Source organism: Etheostoma spectabile, chromosome 20 (assembly GCF_008692095.1).
Source record: "Etheostoma spectabile isolate EspeVRDwgs_2016 chromosome 20, UIUC_Espe_1.0, whole genome shotgun sequence".
In the NCBI taxonomy this organism is placed as follows: domain Eukaryota; kingdom Metazoa; phylum Chordata; class Actinopteri; order Perciformes; family Percidae; genus Etheostoma; species Etheostoma spectabile.
The window spans coordinates 16,179,095-16,198,693 of NC_045752.1; the positions used below are offsets into that span (position 1 = coordinate 16,179,095).

General features: G+C 40.7%; 2 protein-coding genes across 2 annotated transcripts; one reads left to right on the forward strand and one right to left on the reverse strand.

The window, feature by feature from the left end:
- Nucleotides 1-8: 8 nt before the first annotated feature.
- On the reverse strand, nucleotides 9-12,336 carry prorp (protein only RNase P catalytic subunit). The gene is made up of 10 exons (XM_032501253.1): nucleotides 11,479-12,336; nucleotides 11,025-11,163; nucleotides 10,272-10,506; nucleotides 9,652-9,947; nucleotides 9,221-9,268; nucleotides 8,993-9,125; nucleotides 4,005-4,115; nucleotides 807-955; nucleotides 348-546; nucleotides 9-231 (listed from the first exon to the last, which is right to left on the reverse strand). The coding sequence occupies exons 1-10, from the start codon at nucleotides 11,900-11,902 to the stop codon at nucleotides 103-105; spliced, it is 1,863 nt and encodes a 620-aa protein (XP_032357144.1). The 5' UTR covers nucleotides 11,903-12,336; the 3' UTR covers nucleotides 9-102.
- A 398-nt stretch (nucleotides 12,337-12,734) lies between these two features.
- Nucleotides 12,735-18,072, forward strand: ppp2r3c (protein phosphatase 2, regulatory subunit B'', gamma). The gene is made up of 13 exons (XM_032501260.1): nucleotides 12,735-12,976; nucleotides 13,094-13,218; nucleotides 13,781-13,885; nucleotides 14,003-14,115; nucleotides 14,497-14,594; nucleotides 14,831-14,901; nucleotides 15,033-15,165; nucleotides 15,583-15,638; nucleotides 16,045-16,120; nucleotides 16,400-16,536; nucleotides 16,941-17,078; nucleotides 17,274-17,333; nucleotides 17,640-18,072. Exons 1-13 carry the CDS (start codon nucleotides 12,910-12,912, stop codon nucleotides 17,832-17,834), a joined length of 1,374 nt encoding a protein of 457 aa, XP_032357151.1. The 5' UTR covers nucleotides 12,735-12,909; the 3' UTR covers nucleotides 17,835-18,072.
- The last annotated feature ends 1,527 nt before the right edge of the window (nucleotides 18,073-19,599 follow it).

The window sequence follows — 19,599 nt, forward strand, 5'->3', positions numbered from 1 at the left end:
CAAAGTTAAAGAGATCTGGCCACTTAGTTATTTGCGATAAATGATTTATTTACAAGTATACAGTTAAAAACAAAGCAGGAGTTATGATCAGTGTGAGTGTGTTCAGTGCTTTGTGGTGAGGCAGAGCCATCGCTGTGGTACTTCATAGGTGCTCCTGCCCTCTGTGTCGTCGAAGGGAACATGCCACGAGTCCGCTGAAGTCTGGACAATGGTGTCGTAGCTGAGAATACTCTAAACAAACACAAACATGCACACAGTTAATTGGTACGCTTCTTTCATTCATGCCCCATTATCAACTCTCTCCTTTCATACCATTCCCTCTTCCTCCTGCTCCTCCTCTTCCTCACCTGAAATCGGACTCTCCTGCCTGCTGCGACGGATCCATTTACTACCAGCTGGTGGCCTCTCTGCCATTTGAAGAACAGCCGCCTGCTGGCTCCGTCTGGCAGGCAGGCCTTGTGGTCCCTCATCAGGTCCCTACTCACAAACCGACAGTGGTTCCCAGAATGCAAAGTGGCATACAGCAAGAAGGGGTCATCCTCCGAACTGACAGACACATAGACCAAAAGGTGTGAGGTACACTCATTACAAATACATTGTGAAAAATTAACAAAAAGATTGTAAATACACAGATGCATAGCCAAATAACAATGTGCTGAATGATATATAAATTCATAATCCCTGTTGTGGTTTTTATTCTATTAAATCAGCATCCCTCATGTTGCACGCTGCTCATTAAAAGTAATTAGTCTGTGTTGCCTCTGCTGTGTAAATGTTTTTAGTCTTTTTTGTTATCAGGTGCTCACATGTTTTCAGTGAAGAAGCAATGAGCTTTCTGCTGGATGAGGTTCATGTTGTGTCTCTCCCAGGATCTGGAGGGCCGCAGCATGTGTTTCCTTCCCAACACCAGAACAGTCAGGCCCTGACCCACCAGCTCTGACACCACCGCCAACAACTGAAACACACATTTACATCCCTCATTACATGTATTATATTAATATTTACAAAAGGAATGGGAATATTAAAAGGGACATATCATTATAAACTCACATTTTCAGTGAACATATGCACGTACATATTGATATCTGGAGTGCCTACCAACCCACAAACAATGAAATAAGTCAACCCAGTCAATTTTTGTGAGCTGCTGGAATGTACTGCCCTCCAGCTACCTTTGCAAAGGAGTGTCCTTTTTTCTCGCAAGCCAATCAGAGCAAACTGGGCTATTCGGGATGGGGGAGCCAGGCGATGAAACAGAGCATTTAATCGGGCGTTCTCTTTGAACTGGAAAGTTGGAAATTTCACCTGGAACACCTCCTGAAGTCAGATTTTCAAATCGGAGAGTCAGGAGAACCTCAGTCGTACACACAGTTCTGTAACTGTTCACGGTTAGTTGTTTCTGGATAAATCTACTTATTGCTACAGCAGAAACTACCACTCTTAAACAGAACAGAACTTAAACAGAGACGCACTGTACTATGAAATCTGAGGAATCGATTGCTAAGCTGTTAAGAATGGCTGTAAAGAGTATGTGGGCCCTGGAGAAGCCTTTAGATGTTGTAAATATATATTATCTGACCCTGAAAAGGTTGATATACAGTATATATATAATTCTTAGCCATGCTTGTGGCACGGCTCCATAGAAGGCAATGTTGATCAGTTAGTCAGTCTACCATTCTGTTCCAGATGTTCATGTCCCAACTTTGGTGATTCTCAGGCACCCAGATAGCTCAGTTGGTGGAGCGGGTGCCCATGTATAGAGGTTTACTCCTCGACGCAGCCGGCCCGGGTTCGAATCCAGCCTGTGGCCCTTTGCTGCATGTCACTCCCCCTCTCTCTCCCCTTTCATGTCTTCAACTGTCCTGTCGATTAAAGGCCTAAAAATGCCCAAAAAATAATCTTTAAAAAAAAAAAAAAAAAAAAAAAAAACTTTGGTGAATCTCTGACTTTTTACCTAGCACAATCATCAGATTAAAAAAAATAATTAGTCCAATACTTTATTCTTTGTTTATCAAATACCTGCAAAACTAATGACCTTCCCATCAGCCTCAGTTCTACTTCGTATTTAGTGCTAAATAGCAAATGTTAACATGCTAAACGAACATGGTAAAATGTGGTAAATATTGGCATATATTTTACTGTGTATTGATAACTACCTGGTAAACATCAACACAGTATGCTGAAAATAGCATTTAGCTCAAGGACAGCTATCGACACTGCTTTCACTGTGTTAATAGTGCTTATGTTGACAACAAATTCAGCAAGTATTTTTATATTTCATATACACTCACCGGCCACTTTATTAGGTACCCCATGCTAGTAACGGGTTGGACCCCCTTTTGCCTTCAGAACTGCCTCAATTCTTCGTGCATAGATTCAACAAGGTGCTGAGTACCTCAGAGTTTGGTCCATTGACATGATGGCATCACACAGTTGCGCAGATTTGTCGGCTGCACATCCATGATGCGAACTCTCCCGTTCCACCCATCCCAAGATGCTCTATTGGATTGAGATCTGGTGACTGTGGGGGCCATTTGAGTACAGCGAACTCATTGTCATGTTCAAGAAACCAGTCTGTGATGATTCCAGCTTTATGACATGGCGCATTATCCTGCTGAAGTAGCCATCAAAGTTGGGTACATTATGGTCATAAAGGGATGGACATGGTCAGCAACAATACTCAGGTAGGCTGTGGCGTTGCAACGATGCTCAATTGGTACCAAGGGGCCCAAGAGTGCCAAGAAAATATTCCCCACACCATGACACACCACCACCAGCCTGAACCATTGATACAAGGCAGATGGATCCATGCTTTCATGTTGTAGACGCCAAATTCTGACCCTACCATCCGACTGTCGCAGCAGAAATCGAGACTCATCAGACCAGGCAACGTTTTTCCAATCTTCTATTGTCCATTTCGATGAGCTTGTGCAAATTGTAGTCTCAGTTTCCTGTTCTTAGCTGAAAGGAGTGGCACCCGATGTGGTCTTCTGCTGCTGTAGCCCATCTGCCTCAAAGTTCGACGTACTGTGCGTTCAGAGATCTCTTCTGCCCACCTTGGTTGTAACGGGTGTTTATTCTCCTCTGACCTCTGGCATCAACAAGGCATTTCCGCCCACAGAACTGCCGTCACTGGATGTTTTTTTCTTTTCGGACCATTCTCTGTAAACCCTAGAGATGGTTGTGCGTGAAAATCCCAGTATGATGCAGTTTCTGAAATACTCAGACCAGCCCTTCTGGCACCAACAATCATGCCACGTTCAAAGTCACTCAAATCACCTTCTTCCCCATACGATGCTCTTTTGAACTGCAGGAGATTCTCTTGACCATGTCTACATGCCTAAATGCACTGAGTTGCCGCCATGTGATTGGCTGCTTAGAAATTAAGTGTTAACGAGCAGTTGGACAGGTGTACCTAATAAAGTGGCCGGTGAGTGTATAGCTGTGTCGTTTATTTGAATAAACATTTCTGTCAGTGGTCCTTATGTTAATGTATATGACTATTCATTTTAATAATGTATTGAGTTTTCCTATTAACTGGATGAATATATGGGGAAATAGGCTTGACTGTTTGTACTTGGCTTTGTCTTTCAGCCAGATAACATCTGAGAAAGATGTGACATATGTTAATGCAGAGATAGAAGTACACATCGTTTACACATACACACATCCTGATAGACAGACATGTAGGTAGGCAGACAAATAGACTAGGTGTTGTTAAAATCAGGTATTAGCAAGTTATAAAAGGCACCTCCTACACACATCTACTAACACACACCGCAGGTTAGTCATAGTGCAACCGGCAGAAAAGCCCATGGGTTGGACAGACATATACTGTATGTAGGGAGAAACCAGTACATCTCAAGCAACAGTAGGCTGTAAAACTGTGTGTGAGCATGCCATATGCAGAGAGAATCCTGAATAAGTGCAGTTAGACTGGTAGAAAATATTAAGCTTTACTCTTTTAATCTCTTTGTTGTGCATGTGCATGTGTGTTTTCTCACCGTCTCTGACTGCCTGCTTTTGTCCTTGTTGGTATTTGCTACATTCAGTCCATCTACAACCACATCAAAAGCCGGCTTCCTCTTCACAAACGCCTTGAACCTCTCCAACTCCTGAACAGACATATAGATAGATAGATTGATATGGTGAGAAAACATTGGTCAGTTGATAAAAATCGATAAAAATCGGAAAGTTATACCTGAACATTGTGCTGTATTGTACAAAAACGCTTGAGTTTACACTCCATGACATTCCTGCTTTTTGCCATTTAACCATAGAGACTCAGGGTTAAAAGAAGCAACTTATGAAAATGCAAAAAATGGCTGAGAACAGACAAATTCAGTGAAGAATAAGTGATGCACAAGTTGCAGTGTACCTAAAGTTTTCACTATCTGTACTAACAATCTAAACTAACCAGCTAAACTAAGCATGTTAACATGGTAACATGTAGTAATTGGCACTTAACACAAAAAGGTTTGCACAAATTTCATCATTCATTTAAAGTATTGGCCAAATAAAAAGTTTGAAGCCCTAAAGCTGAGCTTTTGAACAAAGAAAATCCCTAAAGTCCAGTCTACAACAGTACAAGTGGGTATAGTGGCTGAATTCCTAATTTTCAGTAAATGTACAAATTGGCGGGCTGATTAACTGGATGTCTGATGTATTATGTACAGTACTGAAAAAGTACACACAAATGTCCACAGGTCTCTCAAACAACATCAGGGGCTTGTTCCTTCTTGTGGTGTGTGGAGCGTATCTGAACCCCACCTGTGAGAGGGTTGGTTGATGGTTGGCTGGTTTTCTCACTGACTGATCCCAGGCCTGCCAGTAATAAATCCACCTGGCTTTTCCTTCTTGGCACTGAGATGGCAGAGGGTCAGCTGGCAACTCCATTGACAATAGAGCACTCTGTTTTATGTTAAAGTTTATTGTTTATAAAATGTACAAACTGAGGACCTGGGACATTTTTTTTCTCTGTTGGATCAAACTTATTTTAGTTTAGACTCACTAATATGACAAAATGTGAAGGGGGCTACTGTCAGGGCACTGTTAGCTGTATTGTTTGTATTACATTTGGTCACACTTTATATACCTACTTCCTCCAAAGAGACTAACGTATAGTATGTAAGTAAAACGTCTGATGTGGAAAGATGTATAGCAGCACTTGAAAAGGCAGCTAATAAAGTCACAATTTGTTGAATTTTTTGTTTCATCTGTGTAATATGAATACAGAAGGTAGGCTTTATCTTTAGTTAGCTTTAGCTTTGTATCATAACAGGAAAGTAGTGCTGTAGCACAGAATAGGCCTTCAGCACGGGAACATTGTGAGAACTTTCACTTTTAGATAGCGGCAGTATGGAAATAGGTTGCAGTGAATTCCCCTGGACTTGAAACTTAACTGCGTGCATCCCATCACGGACGCACAATCAAATTGTGACTGTAAAAATGTAAAAAAGGCTGTAAAATTCCTCCTCTGGTGAACTGTGCTCTAGATAAAACGCCTGTTGATGCTCTAGTATCTATTTGATTGATTTCACTCACACGCACAGTATCGGACAATTAATTCTGCAACAATGTGCAGTGGAGGCTGGCATTGGTTGAGAAGGGGCAGATGTGTGTTTTGGGTGGGAGGCAAAAGGAATTAAAGAAAAAAACTGATGGATGATGGACAGATGGAAGTGTGGAGATAAAGAGAGTGATTGGTTAGGGTAGAGAAAGGGTGCTGAAAGACAAAACAAGAACTAAAGAATAAGAGCAGGAGAAGGAGGAAGTGTGAGATTGAGAGAAAGTCCGGTATAATTATCCAGGGACTTTCCAGAGAGAGAAGGAGGGGAGCGGAGAGAGGAGAGAGTGGGGGGAGAGAGACGAGAGGAAGATTCGTTGAGGGGCGGGAAAGGAGAAGGGGAGATCGGGAGGGGGGGGTTAGGGAAATTGAGGTAGGAGAAGGTTAGTGGGGGGGGGGAGGGCGAGCGGGGGACAATACGAAAAGGGTGGCCGAGGGCGGAAAACAGGCCGACGGGGGGGGGGGAGGTGGGCGTTGGATGCCCACCCCCCCCCACGACCCCCCCGGGGGGCCCCCACCGAGCCCCCCCGCCCGCCCCCCCCCACCCCCCCCCCCGACACCAGTGTTGGAGAGGGGTAGGGAGGTGCGGTTCGGTGGGCTATGGGGGAGTCGAGCGGACGCGTGTCAAGTGGGGAGGAGGAGAGGAGAGAGCGAGGAGAGAGAGAGAGAGAGAGAGAGAGAGAGAGAAGAGAGAGAGACAGAGAGACAGAGAGACAGCGAGACAGAGGACAGAGAGGGAACACACACACACACACACACACAACACACACACACACACACACACACACACACACACACACACACACACACACACACACACACACACACACACACACACACACACAAGATAGTGTTCTGTATACATACCCTACAGCACAATAGTAGCAGAAGCAGCAATACCAGACATCAATATAGAGGCTAATATTTTATGTAAGAATTTCAAAGTTACTTATTATTTTTAGTATTGAAGTACAATATCTGCATTTTAGTGAACTGAAATTGGTTACAATAAAAACGGCAGAAAACTGTATTGTGTGTGATAAAACGATGAAAAACGACAAAACTTCTTTTCTTGTTTTGGTATCTGAGGCTTGTAACTGCGCAACACATGAAGCCGCTGTTGGTAGAAGCACACATTGAATGCTGGCAGGTTATTTAGCTCCAACAGTGTAGACACAAAAACACAAAAAGGCAATTATACGGAGGTACAATGTAATGCAATAAAGCAGAACAGTTAATCAAAAATGCAACCTTTGGGGAACTTCAAACTTTCTATTTTTGATACAGAAAGAGGGGTGACCAAAACTATTAGAAATGTCCTTTAATACAACGCAATGCAATAAATCACCACTGGAAACTGTACATTTTTGTTGAAACTGTGTGTCAGAGGGGAGTTAAGCATAATAGGTTTCACAGGTGGTAAATAATGGCTGTTGTGTTATTTTTAACTTAATTGTACAGGGGGTTTTAATTTCTTGGCACTCGTACTGTCAAAATTGATGACTTGAGCTCAGTGTCTCACCATCTATATCTATCTATCTATCTATCTATCTATCTATCTATCTATCTATCTATCTATCTATCTATCTATCTATCTCTGTATTTGTATTTGAATTAGATCATGCTTTCCTGCTTGATGTGACAACCTTGTAATCAGCACAGACAGACAAACACAGCTCCTCTTCCTATTTTGCATTGATGCAAATCTGTTTCTGTCCTTTCCTGCATTTGTTGCTTCACTGTAGTCTGAAGCCACGTTTGCCCTTAAAATGAATTTCCTTAAGTTTGGAATTAAAGTTGAGCATGTCTGTCTGTCTGTCTGTCTGTCTGTCTGTCTGTCTGTCTGTCTGTCTGTCTGTCTTTCTTAGCCTGTCTCCTATGCGGGAGGTAGTTGTGGTCCAGTTTCACATTGTGCTCCACATGCTGGAAATCCCCTCAATTTAACTAACTGTTGCACAAACAAACTCCCCCTGACTACCGAAAAACACAAAGGAAAACATGCAAACTCTCTCTCTCTGTTCATAAATGAAATTTTACATATTAATAACTACATGTTGCTAATGCTGCCAAGTTTCTTTTTTGAACTATTTTAAGTGAACAACCTTGTTTTTAGGTTTATTGCCATTATAAAAAATTAAAAAAAAACATTCCAATGTGATGAAAAGCTTGTGTCCTGGCTCTCTCTCCACACATACAGTGCAATATGCATGCATGTGTGTGCTGCCCTTTTTGAAAGTATCAAGATTCTAATCGTCTCTGAGCTGAGGCTGTTACACAGGGGGTGTGAGTCCTGTTCGTTTTGGAAACACTTAAATGACTAATACTCTTATTGATAAATAATCACCACGTTTGTTTCCGATAAAGAGATGGAACAAGGGTCCCTGCCACCTCAAATCATGCAATTTCATGTAAAACATTGCCAACCTAATGCACAAAGCAGCAGAATAGTTTACCTTAATGACATAGTGACATTTGGGAAATGTGCTTATGCGTTGTGATGAGAACATTGACACCCCTCTCGTATCGGTCTGTCAAATAGGAAGCTAATAGCATAAAGACTAAAAAAACAAAGGGGTAACAGCTAGCATAAATACCACACTATGTCTTGTTTGTCTAATCCATACAATACACATTGAAATGACAATTTGTGGTTTGTTTAATTCATGTAATACAAACTATTACCATCTAAGGAAGCATAGTAATGTTGCTTAGCCAACCAAAAAGTTAATTTTGTTTAGCTACATTTTTAAACTGTATCAAATGCTATTCTAGCTAAATAATGTAGCTAATCTACATCGTTGTTGATAAACTACGTTATAAAGCTGTTACGATGCTAATAATGACTTTGTTATGCTACCAAGCTTGAAAAGTGCAGACAACAGCGGTACTCAGCAAGTATCTGGAGTATCGTCCTCTGTGTCTGGGGTTAATTACTAAATATTATAGTCATAACAGTCCAGAGAAATGTAGTCTTTAAACCAGATGGAGAGACAGCAGCCTCACTGTGCCTGACGCTACACCTAACTTCCTCCAAAACAACACATTACCAAAGTTGTTTTACTCTCATTCATCTAGATAGTGAAAGTGGTTGCTAGAGTTCAACTAACCTTACCAGCCTAGTGCTGCATGTGTACCAATGACGCCCTCTAGCAGAAGTTAAAGAGAAGGAGATGAAAAGCTAATGCAGACAAATGAGCCTCAAAATAGATATCAGATTTTTGGTTTAAATGGCCAATTTCTTACACATTTTTCAATTACTCACTATTTCAAACCAAACATTTTGAGTGACTTATTTATTTATTTTATGTGTGATATATACGTGTGTATCTGGGTTTGTTGTGTTATGGTTGTCTTGCTACTGGATGCCTAAAATAGTTCTTACGGACCCATGGAAACTCTGAGGTGCGTGTGTGCGTGTGTGCGTACCTCCGGTGTAGTCTTGTTAAAAACATCTCGTCCCTGAATGATGTCAGCCATCACTCTGTCTTTTAGCTGTTGGTACTCCTCAACAGTCAGCTGGATGGACTCTAACTCAGACCCACAACACCTACACACACCCCTAAACACACACACAGATACACACACACATTCATCAATAACTATTCTACCCAAAGTTATAAAGATTCCTTTTGAGGTAGGAAGTGGTGCAATTACTTTGGGGTGGTGCTGGTCCAACTTCCTGTCCATGTCTGTCCTGTGAGACTGAAGAGGAGGAGAGAGAAGGAGAATAGAGGAATGAGAGTGATGAGTTATGGGTTAAGGTGGATAATAATACATGAGATCATGTTAAGTTCCCATTAACAATTTTAATTTTATCTTGCTTTTTAAATCTGTATAAAAGGGAGGAGAGAAAAGGTAAAATCACCTAAAATGTATTCATAAGGCATATTTTAAAGCAGCACTTTTGAACTCCTTACTGATCAAATGCTTCTCAGTCAATCTGTTATGTTTTTATATAATACAATATCATCATATTTAAAGCCACAGTTTAAAGACCGGATGCTGCTTAATTTAGAAAATTGTATTATATGCATCCAGCCTCCTTTTGCCACCAAACCCTCAGTGTCTTTATCACTCTCCCGTACCTCTCAAACCAGGTCTTAATGCTGCTGGCAAGGCTGTGTTGGGGGTAGATCTGGTTGTTCCTCATGTAGAGCAGAATCCCCAGCAGCCTCTCCTGGTGCTCAGACTGAGACATGCTCTCTGCGTCCGTCTCATTTGTCTTCCCCACTCCCTTAAACAGAGCGTCCCAGGTCTCCGGATGCGGGCTCAGTCCCTTTTCAATTAATTCCTCATAAAGAGTCCAGGCAGTGGTCGTGTCACCATTTAACATCGCTGCTGTGATGATGTCGCCATAGTTGCGGGGTGATGGGGTAAAGACCTGTTAGGATAGCAGTAAAATCAGGTAAAGATAGAGTAGGTCCTGTCCTCTAACTCCAATGAGTTTTTTTTTGTTGTTGTTTTTTTTAAGATTCTATTTTTGGGATTTTTTTCCTTTTATCACAAGTTACAGTGGTTAGACATGAAAGGGGGAGAGAGATGGGCGATGAAACGCAGGAGGTTGGATTCAAACCAGCGCCGTTGCAGGACTCTGCCAACATGGGGCAAACACTCTTACTGAGTGAGCTAGAGACCCCCCCCCCCCCCCCCCCCCAATATAAATTTAAAGTTATTTTTAAGTAACAACAATCAAAACCCTGTTCACCTTCTTAACCTCGTGCAGGATGCTGAGAGCCTCCCTCCACCTTGCCGTCCGGCAGAAGGACTTGATAAAGAGGCTGGATGCTCCTGTGTCCAGCGAAGGGAAACTTCCACGCATAATGTCATAGACATCGAACACCTCGGAGTCGTGGCCGCTGCTCACACACAGCGTCAGGTACCGTAGTAACAGCTCATAAGACAGGGTTCCTGTTTCCATTGCTACAAAAGTCAGTAGGGACCTGTGGTAGAATGATGCAGTAGATCTTTGTAACATACACACAATTAACAACATACTTATTCTTCTGTATTATTTTTTGCCTTTAATTGATAGGACAGCTGTAGACAGGAAAGAGGGGGGAGAGAGAGGAGGAACGACATGCAGCAAATGGCCGCGGGTTGGAACTGAACATGGGTCACTGCGGTACGGACTGAGGACTGTCTATGCACCATGCGCTAAGGCAAATTTCTTGTGAGTGTTACTTACTTGGCGATAATTCCTTTCTGATTCATAATAAATCATTGAGCATTATGGCACACCTGTCTTGCTTATGGTATTTTGCAATGACATTCAAATGATAGTTCTTGACATTTAATCCAACATGCTAAAAATAAGGTAGCACTGGTTTTCTTCTCCACTTGGACAAAAACAAGATGCATAGAAAGGAACAGACGTAATGTAAAAAAAACCTCCTATTTACTGTAAGGACAAATGGACTTCAACAGAAACCCAGACACATAAACACTCATTTGCTTTTACTTGGCGATATCCAGATCTGCCCCGGAGGTGAAGAGCGCACACATCATCTGGATGTCAAAGCGTTGCGGATTTCCCAGAGATTCCTTCAGCTTCCTCCACTCTGCAGCAGCGAGCGGCCGGTCGGGAGGATGCACCTTGGCTGTGAAACGGTTATGCTTCGGTGAAGGAAACTGAAACTATTTTTTACCAAACACTTTCATAGATTCATTTAGACTTTATAAGGCAGAAGGAAAACATCATTTAAAATACTTAGAATTCATCTGAGTGCCTATTTAGCAACAAGAACAAAATATAGAATCATGTGTAAGTATTTGAACTGGCTGGTTCCTGTACACTATTTGTTTCCTGTAATGCATTTTGCACAAAAAAAGTCTGACTATAAAAGAGAAACATGGCTTTGCTACATGTCAAAAGACACACTGCTACTAAGTGACACAGTTCCAGTCAGTCCCACCTGCTCCTCTGGTTGTCCTCCCTTCAGGCTCCCCTACATGCTGCTTCCTCCTCAGCATCTCTGCGGTCCTCTTCGCCGTCCCAGCGGCAAACACTGATTTGGGGAAGGAAGGCCTCTGCCAAAGAGTGGAGCTCTTATCTTTTCCCTTTACAGCACCATCCCATAATTCTTCATCCCTACATCTGATGGTGCCATTATTAACTCCACTCTGTCCATCAGTCCGTCCACTGTTGCTTTTGTCTGTCTGCCTGCCACCTGGGTTGGACTTAGTGTCTCTGGTGCACAGAAAGCGTGCTGAGAGAGGCAGCTGTGGTGACTTGCACAGAGAAGGATTGAGTGTGAAGGAAGCTAAACTTCCCCGGTAAAAGAAAGCCTTTAACGGGTTTAGGCATATTCTGACTTTTAATATAAAGGTGGAGCCCATGTTGGCCTCTGGGTTTGTGAGAACTTAATGTGGATTATAAATTACTAAGCTTTACATTCACTTTAGTTATAAACCAGCTATAATCCTTAATTTGAAAGACATACACAAACTGTAGAAACACGTATTTCCCAAATCAACTGACCGCAGATTATCACATGCTGTTAGTTCCACGGATCAATAACCTGGAGACGAGCCTAGCCTGCTAACCTTGCTGTTTTCCAAAAGCCTTTAGTTACTTAAAGATGACTATCACTCTCTCGTTTGCTCTAGGTATGAATATAACTATTTAAAGGAGACTCACACTTTCCCTCGATATCCAAATGAAATACCTAGTTTCTTTTTTCCTCCATAACTTCATGGACAAACACAACTGTAGACATGGGCATGACTCGAGTCGCACACCTTGACGTCATCAACACACGACAGCTCCGGGTAAACTGCATCAAGTTTGTAAAGACAACCAGAGAACGACCGGAATAAGCCATATGTTTTTCTTTTTATCTATTAAAACCTGTAAATTGTGTATAAAGATTATTTTAATATAATCTATGCTTGAAACGCAACAAATAAAACATATTTGAAGAATAGTTTGGAAAAATTTGAATCCACATCAAGTTCCTTCTTCTTGTGCCTCCTCTCTCAGGAAAGTTGGTTTTACTATGAGACCATAATTCATTATTGCCGTGACGACTTTGCAATGAATGTGTTTATTTCAATTGATAAAAACTGTTATTACCTAATACATGTGCTTCGCTGCTTAATTGTTCGTTTTTTGTTGGGTTGGCGTTTTCCCCAGTCTCGCATTGCCAGTGTATTTAAATTACGCTTTTACTTTGAAGTCTGTCATTCAAACCGGAAGCCACGTTTTTGTCTATACAGCAACTTGACGATGTCCCATATTTCGGGTAGCTTGGCTACTTTTGTACACAAGTCTGCTTTACACTGTTTTTGACTTTTAGCATAGAAATGTTAAACTGACGAAAGATAAGATTCACTTCGCAGCAGGTATGGCTAAAGAACAACAGCCTCAATGGTCGGATATTTTGAAAAGGAGGTTAGCAAACACCAAAAAAGGTGAGACAAAACGTAAACTAGCGTTTTATGCTGGCTAACGTTCGCTACTTTGGATTGATAGCAAAGTCAACATATTATTATAATATTCTACTGATCCGTGTCCCTGTTGCTGTACAGATGAGAAAAGCGACGAGGAAAAGAAAGCAGAAGAAACTGAGCTGTTCACCAAATATTACACAGAGTGGAAGGGGGGAGGCGACAAAGACAAGTCCTACAAGAACATCCCACGATTTTACTACAGGGTATTATTGAAATACACAACATATGTAAACCCGATGAAAAGTGTTGTCAGTCATGTCATTTTGATTGTGTTATGGTACAAGACAAATAACTAAACTCTGAGTCATCACTAAATGACACTATCTGCCAAACAAATGTCCTTTTTCTATTTGAAGAAAACAATTTCATTTGTGCCCCCGAATAATATCCCTACAAGATTAGTTTGGACAAGTTACTGTATGGCAGGCCACCCTACATTATATTATTCATATATGATTATTATATATTTACAGTTTTCCTGCATGGTGTGTTTCTAATAATGGCCTGTTCAACAACTCAGCTGTTTGACAGAGTGAGGATTTTAACAGTGGCGATACTGCTCTTACATTACAATGGGATACGAGAGTAATATTGATGGGGGTAGTGCTGATGAAGATTATGATGTCGATCATGTTATTACTGATGTGTAGTTGCCAGCTAAGCACAAGGTGCCACCTTACAGGCTTGCTGTTTAATGAAGGAGATGTGCAGAAATGAAAATAGGGTGGTGGTAATGATGATGATGATGATGATGTTGTTCTGCAGCTACCAGCAGAGGATGAAGTATTACTTCAGAAACTGAGAGAGGAATCCAGAGCTGTCTTCCTCCAGAGGAAGAGCAGAGAACTGCTGGATAATGAGGAACTACAGGTAAAACACACACACTTAGTCAGTCACAACATAATGACTTAGGCATGCTAACACCACTGTAGGATACTTAGTGTGTGTACATCTACGTTTTTGTCTTTTTTACTTGCCTTTCTGTAGAATCTGTGGTTTCTGCTTGATAAGCACCAAGTGCCTCCAGTGAGTGGGGAGGAGGCCATGATTAGCTATGAAGCCTACTTACAGGTGGGAGAAAAGGCCGGGCCCAAGTGCACGTAAGTAACACAAAAATAGTTTAGTTTACTGGCAACAGCCCAGTTTCAGTAAAACCCCCTGACCAATCTTGTTTTATGTGTTTTTTATGCTATAAAAACTATGTTAATAGCAGAAGTTTTTCCTTGCCACTGTCACACTGTTGCTTGCTCTGGAGGAAACTACTACAACTGTTGGGTCCTTGTCAATTTTGGAGTGTGGTCTAGACCTACTCTATCTGTTAAGTGTCTCGAGATAACTCTTGTTATGAATTGATACTATAAATAAAATTGAATTGAAATTGAATAGATGTAAAAGGGGGATAACCTGGCTTTCCGATAAAAAAAGAATAAGGTAATAATAAGTAACAATGTCTCTTCTCTTCTCTTCTCTCTTTCTGTCAGAAAATTCTTCACAGCCAGAGTGTACTCCAAGCTGCTCCACAGCGACCCTTACGGCAGGATCTCCATCATGCAGTTCTTTAACTACGTAATGAGAAAAGGTCTGGCCCTTCATTTTCTTGTCTTTTGTATATGTTCAGCACTGAGCAAAAATCTAAACAGATAAACAAGTAAAATATATCTTGAGAAGATAGAACATTAAACACATTTTAACACATTAAAATCTTTCCCTCGATATTTGGTTTGGTTAGTTTACTCAACTGCATTTATGTGAACGGGTAAAAAAAACAACCTTGTCGCTGAATGTTGCTCATTTCTATTCCCTCTGTGCATCTAGTATGGCTGCATCAGACCAGGATAGGTCTGAGTCTGTATGATGTAGCAGGACAGGGTCACCTCAGAGAGTCGGTAAGTATTTCCATCACTGACCATACATTTGAAAATGTTACTTTTTTTTTTTCTTCAAAGAAATGTGCAGCAAAAAGGAGAATAGTGGTTTGCATTAGTACTGTAATAATAAAAAAAAAAATTCTGTCTAGGATCTTGAGAACTACATCCTGGAGCTGATCCCCACTCTGCCTCAATTGGATGGACTGGAGAAGTCCTTCTACTCTTTCTACGTCTGCACCGCTGTTCGCAAGTTCTTTTTTTTTCTCGACCCCCTCCGAACAGGTGAGCCTGAGCCTCACACATGGTGAAAATGTGTCTCTACCGTAAAATGTTAAATAATAGATGTCAAAGGGTAGTATTAACTATTTGAAACGGTCAATACGGACAGAGGTAATAGGTGAAGAAACATGTCTATGAGAGGAGTAATATCTGTGGCTATAATGTGTTTATAAAGAGAACACTTTGGGTTTACGGAGACAGAGTTTACAAAGTATAATGGGAAAAAATTACATTTAAGCATGATTTCATATACCCTTCTATAATATTCATGTATTATTATCATATTATGCGGTTGTCTTTAACAGCTAAAGATAAATGACCAATAGAAAACTTGCTGCTCTACAGAGAACTTCCACAACAAAAGTCAACAGCTTTTACTTTACTGAGGGTGTTGGGTTTCTGCTTTTTTTTCTTCTTCAGGAAAGATTAAAATCCAGGATATATTGGCCTGCAGTTTTCTGGACGACTTGTTGGAGGTAGAATTTTTGTACCACTTACATTTCTTAACCTTTTATAAGTCCATTGTTTTTTTTTTCCCCACAACCCCTGCTGTATTAATTCATACTTTGCAATCGATTGGGTAAGTATATGTAATAAAATGTTATACGTCACAAGTAGGTTTTTTTACTCTACCAGCAAACAATGTTTTTTTTATAGGGACAAATATAGAAATTGACTGTAATGGTAATACATTCCCCGAAAGATGTGTCATTTTGTAGCTGTGTTGTATGAATTAATGCAGTTCTTCTGTATTATTATGAAATGGTCCGACATTACAAGGCAAATTCATTATTAAGCGATACCCCCGCAAGTAAAGACCAGCTGATGTCATTTCTTGTTATGCTCTCTTACAATCTTATTCCTCTTCCTCCGTGCCCTTAGTTAAGAGACGAGGAGCTTTCTAAAGAGAGCCAGGAGTCCAACTGGTTTTCAGCCCCCTCGGCTCTCAGAGTCTATGGTGAGAAAACGTCTGTGTGTGAATATCAACTTTCCAATCTCACATCAAGTGTTCATGATGTTAAATGTTCCTCTGGAATGATGTAGTATTGTATATCTGCCAGCTAAATTAAAATACTTTGGTGGGCGAAGTGTGAATCTGGGATTCAGGATCAACAGAAATAAAGTTCCTATGTAAGAAACCAGCTCAGTAAAGATCACAGACTGCAGCCTGTCTGTGGCTGAGTTTGTGGTTCTGTTATTACTGGAGGATTTACAAATCATTTTTTTGTCGCTACAGGCCAGTACCTCAACCTGGACAAGGACCACAACGGCATGTTGAGCAAAGAGGAGCTTTCACGCTACGGCACAGCTACGCTCACCTCAGTCTTCTTGGACAGAGTGTTTCAGGAGTGTCTCACCTACGATGGAGAAATGGTACTATCAAATTAGAGCCAGACCGATATTATTGGCGGGCCGATATTATCGACCAATATTTTTCTAAACCATTGGTATGTCGGCTTTTATAATGGCCGATAAATGAATATTTAAAAAATAAAATAAACTTGTATCACGTCCCTAATGGCAACTCATTTAATTTTTGTTGTTGTTTTTCTTCAAAGGAGTTCAAATTTTATATCACAAGTTTGTATTTTTATACATTTAATTTATCAGAACGTCAATATATTTTGATGTTCCTCTGTTCTGTTGTGAAACAAAAGTTTATTTTTTAATCTCTTTCTGTGCATAATGTTAGGTTTTCGTTTTGCAGATTTCTGTGTGCTGGTTCTAAACAGGATATTTACAGTAAGAATTATTGTGTTCCTCTTCTTCTGTCTTAGGACTATAAGACCTATCTGGACTTTGTATTGGCGTTGGAAAACAGGAAGGAGCCAGCAGCGTTACAGTATATTTTCAAACTTTTGGACATGGAGAATCAAGGATACCTCAACGTCTTCTCCCTCAACTATTTCTTCAGGGTAAATTCTCCTTCTAGCTCCTGACTAACCCCCTCGTTAAGTCTAGGACCTAGCTTGTATTCTTTTCTATGACGATCGGAAATACAAGATCACTTACTCACTCACACACACACACACACACACACACACACACACACACACACACAATGTGTTGTGTCCGTGTTTCATGATACTGCTGTGCGCTTTGTTCTTTAGGCCATTCAGGAGCAGATGAAACTCCACGGCCAGGAGCCTGTTACCTTCCAGGATGTCAAGGTATATTGTTTACACACACACACACACACACACACACACACACACACACACACACAGTTCAGCCAAGTTTCTTTTACACGACAATCTTTTTGCACCACCTTTCTCTAATAATGCCAATAATACTTTCAATCATAGTCTTCCAATGTCTTATTGACATGGCTAATGAGGATGACTTACATTTATTTTAGTTGTCAAAGGTCAACCAAGTTGTACTGATTGTTGACTCTCTGTTATGCCAAAAAGAGACAGTCTTAGTTTTGGGGTAAAAAAGAAAAGATGAACATTTTGATCACTGCCTCTCCTCAGGATGAGATCTTTGACATGGTGAAGCCCAAAGACCCCTATAAGATCACGCTCCAAGACTTGGTGAACAGTTGCCAGGGGGATACCGTCACCAGCATCCTGATTGACCTCAACGGCTTCTGGACCTATGAGAACAGAGAAGTGCTGGTGGCCAACGACAATGACGGAAGCAACACAGCCGATCTCGACGACACCTGAAGATGATTTGGGGTTGAATTGTAGAACACTCTTGTTACCAATAGGTCACAGTTTCACTCCCAACCTGAAAGCACTCAACAATGTCTACATTGTGAAAATCTTGAGGAAATGAATAGAAAAGAATAGAGAAAAGCCTATACAAAATGCTTTGTGTTCCTGCCTGTTATTCTCCTGTAAAGACCACGTTTTTGTCATTGACCCCTTTGTGAAATAAATATTTCCCTTTTCTTTGTATAAAGGAAGTATCTCATTATTAACACCCGTTCAAATTGAACATGCGTGACAAAAAAAAGCCCATTTACGTACGTCCAACCCTTTTCTAACAAGTTTGCCATATCAACTTTAAGGGTGATGATATACCAACGCTTTGTTCACAGCGTGTTTTTACTGCCATGTCTTATTTTGTTTTAATGCCGTACATGATAAAGCTACCATTAAAGGGGCTGTACTAAAAATACTGCAAAAAAAAGGGGGCTGGGATTTAGGGGTGCATGATATATTGACTCAATAATGTTATCGATATATCAATAGTGTCGCGATAAGTATGCAACATTTTGTTTATTTTGTGGAATGCTGCATCCTGTCTGTTGACTGTGTTGCTTAGATTTAGAGCTTGCTTGAAACGCTTTAATGATCCTGCTCCTTTGGCCAGTTACTGTGCCACTTGCACGTTAGTGCACGTCAGCTCACAGGGCCACTACGTGACAAACCCTATGTATCGTACCACGTGTGTGCATGTTTCAACAGTGACAGTGTGAAGAAATTGATAGAGAGAACTAAACGAGACAAATCAGTGAAGCGAAAGAAAAGTTGTGTCCTGTTCTCTTTATTTTATACTGTACAACCAGTAAAACATGTCCTGCTCAGTAGAAATAGGCGTTATTCACAATACACAGAGTGTGACTTCTCTGCTCAGGAGGACGCAAATTTACAAATTCTACTATGGCCACGCCAATACCCACCCTTTAATAGCATTCACACACTACTGTTGGCCGGGCGTCCATGCTTACATGTACAGGTCCTATACCCTGTCCAATCGGCTATCCTAACCTTAACCACTCTCAATGCCTAACGCCAACCAATCGAGCTGATGTTGAAGGGCGGGTCTTGGTGTGGCCATAGTAAGATTCGACACCATTACTCCACTATATGTTTACGTAGCAAATATTTGTTTCCTGCTATATCAATAATGTTCTGAATGTCGAGTACAACCCCTTTAATGAAACTTTCTAAGAAGTAAAACAGGTGGTTAATGTCTTTATAACACAATGGGTTAACTGTGAAAGAAGTCATATTATGCATAATGAAAAAACAAAAGTCAACCTTTTGAATGTGTAAAGGTTTTATTAACACAAGAAAATATAAATATGTATACATATTAGTTAAAGGTTTGTTAAAATAACATTTGCATATATTTGCCCTTTACAAATAAAAAAGCCTAAATATCCTTTATTGACTAGTAAAAGACCACCACGTGTTATTAACATACCTGTGGTCTAATTTATTGGGATTTCACTTTCATTACATCTTTAAAGCCCATTTGAAAATGTCTTCTTGAACGAGATCATTTTCCAAAGAGATGTGCGTCATTTCTCTGCCTAACGCCTGCTGCGCAGCTAAACTCTCATATGAAACGCTTCCACAAGGACACTTGGAGAAAGAACCCTCAACACACACATGAAGATAGTAACATGGTACGTGTGAACTTTTCATGCCTTTAGTCACCAATACATTTGAGAACTAGCAGATTTTCAAAGATTTAAAT

Excerpts from the sequence above, each read along its gene's own strand:
- prorp (XM_032501253.1), bottom strand. The coding sequence starts at position 11,902 with ATGGGCTCCACCTTTATATTAAAAGTCAGAATATGCCTAAACCCGTTA. Across the intron at positions 9,269-9,651 it reads ATTAAGACCTGGTTTGAGAG|TCTCACAGGACAGACATGGA; the intron begins GTACGGGAGAGT and ends CCTCCTCTTCAG. Across the intron at positions 547-806 it reads TGCTTCTTCACTGAAAACAT|TTCGGAGGATGACCCCTTCT; the intron begins GTGAGCACCTGA and ends TGTGTCTGTCAG.
- ppp2r3c (XM_032501260.1), top strand. The coding sequence starts at position 12,910 with ATGGCTAAAGAACAACAGCCTCAATGGTCGGATATTTTGAAAAGGAGG. Across the intron at positions 12,977-13,093 it reads GTTAGCAAACACCAAAAAAG|ATGAGAAAAGCGACGAGGAA; the intron begins GTGAGACAAAAC and ends GTTGCTGTACAG. Across the intron at positions 14,116-14,496 it reads AAGGCCGGGCCCAAGTGCAC|AAAATTCTTCACAGCCAGAG; the intron begins GTAAGTAACACA and ends TCTTTCTGTCAG.